The sequence below is a fragment of the Lactuca saligna genome, chromosome 7 (assembly GCF_052625555.1).
Source record: "Lactuca saligna cultivar CGN05327 chromosome 7, ASM5262555v1, whole genome shotgun sequence".
Classification (NCBI taxonomy): Eukaryota; Viridiplantae; Streptophyta; class Magnoliopsida; order Asterales; family Asteraceae; genus Lactuca; species Lactuca saligna.
The window spans coordinates 170,763,798-170,771,861 of record NC_136423.1 but is presented as its reverse complement, the minus strand read 5'-3'; the positions used below and the strand labels follow the sequence as shown (position 1 = coordinate 170,771,861).

The window sequence follows — 8,064 nt, the reverse complement described above, 5'->3', positions numbered from 1 at the left end:
GGAGAGTGATGATGATGATAAGGAGACAATTGCCGACCTTTTAAAGCGACAGGGTCGAGATAAAGAGGCTGACATCAGCGCTCGTGTGGCTAGAGAGGCTGAAGAAGCCGAAAGGAGAGAGAAAGAAGCCCACGACCTTCTCGAGAGCAGGAAAACCCTTTTTCCTCCTTGGACTCTTAAAAAATTGATTAAAGAAGCCATCGAAACACCCAGTATCTTGTGGCTAGAACCCGTGATCTCTTTAGATCGTTCTAACACTGTCGACTCTTAGTTCGATATGCCACTGACCCGAAAGGCGTTTATCTTTCATGCCTTTGCCAACATTGCTGAGTTCCCTCATCCTCATCCAAAAATTGATAGGGACTTAGTTGATTTCTATCTGAGGGCCGCTCAACCACAGTACCAAACATGGAGCGCTCAGAAGATTATCAATGTTCTCGTTCTAAAGCCGTACAGGGAAGGCAACTTCACCAACATTCGGTTCAAGATACTACGGGGATCTGCCAAGACTGAACATGTCATCTCACTTGCAGATCTTCCCAACCTTAATCCCCATGACTGGATTATCTTACACAACATCCTTCTTACAAACGAAGCTGAATATGGTCCGATCATCGACCACTTTAAGAGGATGCTTGTATGCTATGTCATGGAAGTTGCCCTGATGGAAGTTGCCCTGATGGGGAAGATTGACCCAAAGAGAAACTCCGTCATGTTTACCGGAAACGAAGGACAGAAATGTCTTTTCGCCTTGGCAGACAAACATCTCTATACCACTGCTTGTTTGGAACACGTCTTAGGGATCTTCCATCGGTGCAAGCAGAACACAGCGGATGATATAAAGTACTTTGATGATATGATTCAATGGTACATTCGCTTCAGATAGACTATCCTTGCACTTATCTCACGTCTGTTTGATACAACAAAGAAGGCTCCCGCTGTTGGTCCAAGCAAGAAGAAACAGTAGTCTCGCTCCAAATTGACGCAAAGGGGGAGATTGTTAGGTCCACTATTGTGTTGCGTCTATTGGGCTCGTTAGCTAGTCCATGTTTATCTCCGGTATGGGCTATCCATCCGTGAGTTTTGTAGGGTTTAATATAAATAGATGCTTGCATGCATCCTAGAATGAAATGATTAGAAATGATTAGAAAAGTATTGTTCAGCATATTCATCGTTCTTATTTTGTAACCCTAGAAGTCCTCTACAACGGAAGTTCTTAGTCGAGCTCCGCTGAGGATTGAGTAATCTAATCATTCGACTCATTGTGATCCATACTTGTGTTTTATTTCCTTGTTTTTTACGTTCTTTACTTACCTGTTACGAATATCTAATCAATCAAAGAGTTTTTATAACTCATCATTAAAATTTCTAAAAAATAGTAAAACGCAAAAACAAAAAAAAAACAAAAATTAAAAAAAAAATGGTTAGGTAACAAAGTTAAACTATCATCCATATTTACGCAATTCTACACAATTCTAATGAATCGTACGTACCTTTTTAGGTTGTGTAAAAAACATTGGTTGAATTTTCTAAAAATCATGGGTTAAATACAAGAAATGTCAAATTCCATTTGATGTCATCATTTGCCAATAATTTTTCGATTTTGTGTTACGCTAGGTTAGAAGTATCCAACCCTAACACTAACATGAAAACAAAAAATAAAAATAAAAATAAAAATCCATTCAATTTTCGTGTTTGCTAATTTTTAAATGAAGCATATATGATTTATAAATCAGGATTATATTCATAATTGCAACTGCATGCATCATATATGCATATGGACATATATGGCTTAATTATATGTAAATGCTATGACCATATACATATTGTCTTAAAATTAATGGGAGTGAGAAAATTAATTTAACTATGTTCAGATGCCTAGACATAGTTACATATGCTAAACATTAGGTTGACATAAACCAGTTGAGATCTCTTGAGCCCTGTTTGCGACAATTGAGATATTATGATCAACCAAACATATGCTAAGATTCTAATAAAAAAGTCTCATGAAGTAATTTTTTAAATTGTTCCATTTTGTCACATAGGATCAACATCATAAACTTAACATTTTTCAAGAAAGTTAACAAAAATCAAGTGATTTTGCAGTGAAAATGAAGGATCATGCTAACTTTACCCATCTTTACTTGACTACACATATCTTGATGAAAAATGCAACGCCAATCAAGTGAAGGGCTACCATTAAATTTGTGGATGGTTCAATGTTGTTTCCTAGCTTTAAAGTCACTTGAACTTTTTTTTGTAGTTCGTTGATACAGTCTCTAAATCTCCTTTATTTATGTAATTTGTGGTTATGGTCATCCAATGAACTTCCTTAATTTGAAAGGATTTCTCGTCTATTTTAAAATCAACTTTAAATATCATACATTTAAGCCGAAAAACAATGCATTAGTTCCTCAATTAAAAGTAAAATATGTTGACTTTTGAAGCAAATAGGATACTGATAACAACATAAAATAGTTTAGTCGTTTAAATGCAAAAAGAGGCACAAAAAGGTTATTGTGCAATCTAGAGAAAATAAAGAAAATGGTAAAATAAACATTTTGAAGTTCATCCTAAAAGAATCGTTGGATCCTTTCCCAAAAAAGCATTTCAACTTATGATAATGTTTTCAACAGTAAATTACAAACATTAAATATTAGTTCCTATTGGGCAAATTGTGAGAAATAAAAACGTGATTTACTCCTTTTACCAATATAGACAATCTACTTTACTCTTTACTCATAATAAAAAGATATTTATATTCATTTACTGGTAATGGAAACGTACTTACACTTCAAGAAGCATGTCGTTCATTCAAAATATCACCTCTTAACAAGCTTATGTTGAAGATCAGCATATGCAGATCACCGATAGTCATTGCTAGCCCATTTTCACAAAATTCCACCTCCTACGACAGCAGTTGCAGACTGAAAAAAATGAGATTAAAAATGTGTGACCTTGAACCATCCTTGAAGGGTAAAACAATAATTACATCAATCTTCGAATCATGTTTATTTGTCTATTTTTTTTTTTTTTGAAATGAAAACAAACAAAAACTACATAAAAATAAACGAATTTTAAGAGTAACAACATAAATGATGATATACATAACCACTATTTTTTAGGATGACACTTTTTTATATAAGGCTTTTGACCTTTCAGCCCACAAATGATGTCCACAGTAAAGCAAGATGGTGGGGTTACCATACTCCCTAAAATGTCATGCATCAAATCCTTTTTCTTTTTTAAAATACCTAGCATATGTAACCATAGGCTTCAATAAACATGTCATGTTTCTTATGCCTGAAACATTAACTGAACTTAAATCTAATATTAGAATGGATTAAAAGGATACTTTTATCAAAATTACAAATAGAATACACACCTTTAATTACAATGGAGATTCCACGAAAATGGATAAAAAAAGAAAATTTAATCAAAATTACAAATAAATTACACACCTTTCTTTTTATTTATATGTGACACAATCAGTTCACTGCAAAGATGGGGAATTCCAATTAGAAACTGAGAGTAATAGGGATAATAACAATAAAGCATACAATTTGATTTTATTATACTCGAATTTAGATTTAACAGTCAGTTGCACGCTACTAAAACCAAAATTAACATTTGTCAAATTACAATTATGCCCTTGACTTTCAAAAACATCATATGGCTCGAATTTGAAATTTGAAAAGATTCTTGAAAAAAAATATAACATAAGCTTACTATTTTTTGTCTCTGATTATTGATGCGTCTCTGGGCCAAAAATACGTTGTTGTATAGATTGTGTTTCTGTTTTACAATTAGTTATTTATGCATATATAAAAATGCGTATATCATGAACATGGGGTCAAATGGTTAGTCAACAAATAAAACCAATCTTTTATATATAAAATCAGTATTAAGGAGGTCCAAAATCAGTGGGCCATGGCCCCCTGACCATTTAGAAGCTCTGCACCTGTTAGCAGGAGTAGGTTATTTATGAGTCAGCAGCCAACTTAACATTCCTTAAGCGTGCAACAAATGCTCAAGCAGCATAGCATGTTTTCTTTTAGAGCAAGTTTTGACTCGCACTGTGACCAATTTTGCCAACACTGACTTTGGCCCATGACGTTTTTTGCCCTCAACTACTCTATAAATAGTCTCATTTATTGTAATCCTAATGTATTGTACGAAATAGCCTTTTATGACAAGAAGTAATAAATCTCTCTCTCATGTTCGTCATAGATATAACCGATCAATCATGTGGTCCTATAGTTAGAGAATCCAACTTCTAATCTATACGACGCACATTAGATTGGAGCTTGCCTGCATGAATAACATACAATCAAAATAAGACCATTAATGAACATCAAGTACTCGTTAAATTGAATGAGACAGGACGGATTAAAAAAGTCTAATGGTTGGAAATATGAGGTAGCAAAATGAAATAATATCCTAAATCATTTGCATTACTTTTAAGTTTTTTTGTTCTTTTTCTTTTTTGAACAGAAAATATAGTATAACCTATCTACTTCTAAAATACCTCTTAATTCCATCTATGCCTACGACGAGACTTGAACATTTAACCTCAAGGAGGGAGGGAATACCGGATACCGCTGTGCTAGAAGCCATTTGGTAATTTAATTTACAAGAATACAGGTAGCAAAAAAACAATTATTTCCACAATACTTTAGAAATCATTAGGGCCAACGGCCCCTAGAATCAAGATGACAAAAAGACATTATTATAACAAATGCAACATAATTTTATTACCTTTTGACCGTTGACAATGAACAACTTTGCCTCATTGGTCTAAGATAGTTTCCGAAAAAAATAAATGTACTCATTTAGCGGTTGAGACTCGGTAGATTGTCCACCAGGTTCAACCTCGCACATAGGGGGTAATCATCGCATGCACCATCTGTCCGCTTTGCAATTCTTTCATGGACTCTTATATTGAACGACTCCTTTGATGTCTTCCTAGGGATATAATCTACTTATAGTGTGGGAAAACTCTACTTATGGTGTGAAAACAGGTCTCAATATATTTTTGAAGTGATTTCAAGGGTGCTATTATTGACCATATGGACGTACAAGCACGGTATGATTTTCAATAGCAAAGTGAAGATATTGTCTACTCTAACTTATGAGGCCAAGACTTTGAGCATTTTATGGCTTAAAAATAAAGCTAAATGGTGTAGGGATTTGATATGGAACTCATGGGCCAACACCTTCTATATTGTACAATGTAATTCCTGCTTCTTGAAGTTCAATTTATATAAAGTCTAGCCGTTAAAACAGCCCCAATAAGATCTCATTTTATTGGCAAAGAAGTGGGAAATTACATATTCGGTTTTTTATTAATAGAATGAAGGAATCAGTAAGTAACATCAACTCTTTTGTACCAATGATAAAGACTAAAACGGTAATCAAAATGCGTCAAAAACCCAAATATATGATGTAAATTTTTTCCTCATAGTTGAGTTGTTTTGCAAGCAGCCTCCCCTGTGTCTAACAAATGAAGTGTTTCGACACACTCCCGAAAGTCTATTAAACTAGAAGCAGCATTGAATCCAAGTACTCCTGATCGCACCCTTGTCTTGGGATTATAAATTTGGAACCCTTCCCCATAAGTAGTGAGCAACAAATTACACTCGTTGGTCGTTTGCGGTTGTGGTTGGAATTGAAAAGCTCCATCAACTGGAAGTTTACCTGTTCCCAATTTAAAAACCACAGACCAAGAAGCATCTCTCCATAGCAGAATCCAACTATCATCAATATTCATGCGATAACAAATCAAAGCTAGAGAATCTTGGATGGTTGTTAGTCTTGTTGTCAACCGGTCCAGAGCCGATCCAGGAAATGGAATCATACGAAAAACATGAGTGCTCAAATCGAATGTCAGTATACAAGAAAAGTCTAAGTCAAAACGATTTACCTCCCAATGCAATACTTCTTTGAATAAAAAGGCCTCACGTTGCACATAAGTAGACTCAAGTTTAGGGGAAGCAATCTCACACCAAGTGCCCGTCTTCACCGCATAAACAAATGAAGTGTCTTTTTCATATGATATCCAAACAATTTTGTAATCGTCACTGATTGGGTCAAATCCAAACCCAATACCTCCCAAAGCGAGTTCAGAACTCCGAGGACATTCAGCCACTCTTACTTTGCGTCTGATTGAAGGGTTCCATAGAGTCAAACCATTTTTAGTCTTCAAACAGAAAGTTTCATTACATGAACCAACAGTTCTGAACCTATTGCTACAAGGAAACGGAATTGTTGTTGTTATACCAATATATCCACGTTTGGGACACAAACACAAGGGCAATTCGTCTTCTCCGTGTAATGTATAAACGACTTCTGCTATTTTATTATTGTCAATATTTTCATGCGTGAAGCGGATTTTTTGTTGGGATCGGAATATGTGCAAGCGTATGAACCCAGGACTAGAAATACAGGTATATAACGATTTAGAGAGTGATCTAAATCGAAGGAGGGATTTGGGTGGTAGTCTAGTAAAAATTTCAACAATCAACTCTTGGCATAAATAATCTGACATCTGCATTTTTCCAACAATATAAAAGTCGGTTGTAATAGGGTGCAATTAAAATTCTTCTATATTTGAATAAGTTTAGAATTCTTGTCAATATATATATTCATGTTATTTTGTAAATGGATGCACCAGATGTTCATCAACTAAGATTTACCGTGTAACTAATGAACAAGAATATCTATTTATTTATGACATTTTAGATATTTTGTATTACAGATATAAGAGTCCCAATGCCAAATAATTAACAAGTTCACAAGATATATATACAAATAAACATAACAACAAACTAAGATAAGAGTTCTCACAGTCATATGTAGCGTATCCTATTTGGATATTGGTAGAACTGTAGAAGCATCATTTCTCTTTATTATCACAAATTTTTACGTATGGCCAAATAGAAGACATGAGATAGATTAAGGTTGTGAGACGAAACCTGTCGATAGGCATAAGTTCAGGGATGGCATTCAGCATCGACTATGGGGTTTTAACGGTTGTCAACTAAGACAGGAGGCTGCACATAGCAGGGGCAACGGTGACGGGGAATGGTGGTGTCCGGTGGTGACGGCCTGACGTTGTAAGGAGAGTAGGGTTTAAAGGTTTTTTTTTTTTTTTTTTTTTTTTTTTTTTTTTTTTTTTTTTTAATCTTTTTGGTGAGTTTTGAGACTTGTTTTTCCCCTTTTCTATATTTTTGTGGCATTTTATAAACCTTTAGATAGATCACACGATAATGTTTAGGATTTGTGGATTTTCTATTAAAGGAGTATTTTAATCTCGCATTAGAAAAGGCTTTTCTTTTTGGTAAGTTTTGAGACATGTTTTCCTCTTTCCTCTATTTTTGTGGTATTTTATAAAACTTTAGATAGATCACGGTTTAGGATTTGTGGATTTTATATTAAAGGGGTATTTTTATCTCGCATTATTGGAAAAGGCTTTGCAATTTTCATTAATTACCGCTCCATGTCTCCGTCTAACCGGTAGTAGGTAGATGGTAGCAGGTAGCAAGTTACAGATAGTTGGAAGCTATAGTTTTTATTTATTATAAGAATATTTGACAAAAATAGCCGGAAGCTTTTGAAATATAAATAATTACATACAATGACACTTGTTTAAATGCTAATTGTGTCAGATCCTCTTAAGGGCCATAGCCCCTTGATTTTTTCACCAAGACCAATATTATATGTATATAAACGATTGCTTTCATTTTTCCCAACCTATCCCCTATTCTAATAAATAATAACAAATTTGTCACATGGCATTTTATTAGCGCCCCCCCCCCCCCCCCCCCCCCCCCGCCCAACAATTTATCCCACCTAAAATACTTATGTAATTTTCCGAAACAACCCTTTGTGCCTCTTATTCATTCGTTATCGTCGAGAGACAGCAGCTCGTCAATTTGAAACCCTAATCCGGCCGCTCTTCAGTCGTTGGCCCTCTCTCTCTATCTCTCTCTCTATCTCTCTCTCTCTCTTGTCAAAACCACCATTGCTACCTTTTTCTCTTCTCAAGAAAATGGTAGCATCTCA

The 8,064-nt window shown here is 34.9% G+C and overlaps 1 protein-coding gene across 1 annotated transcript; it reads right to left on the bottom strand.

The window, feature by feature from the left end:
- Nucleotides 1-5,458: 5,458 nt before the first annotated feature.
- LOC145007454 (putative F-box protein At3g16210) lies at nucleotides 5,459-6,547 on the bottom strand. The gene has a single exon (XM_078966389.1). It carries the CDS (start codon nucleotides 6,545-6,547, stop codon nucleotides 5,459-5,461), a length of 1,089 nt encoding a protein of 362 aa, XP_078822515.1.
- Nucleotides 6,548-8,064: the final 1,517 nt, after the last annotated feature.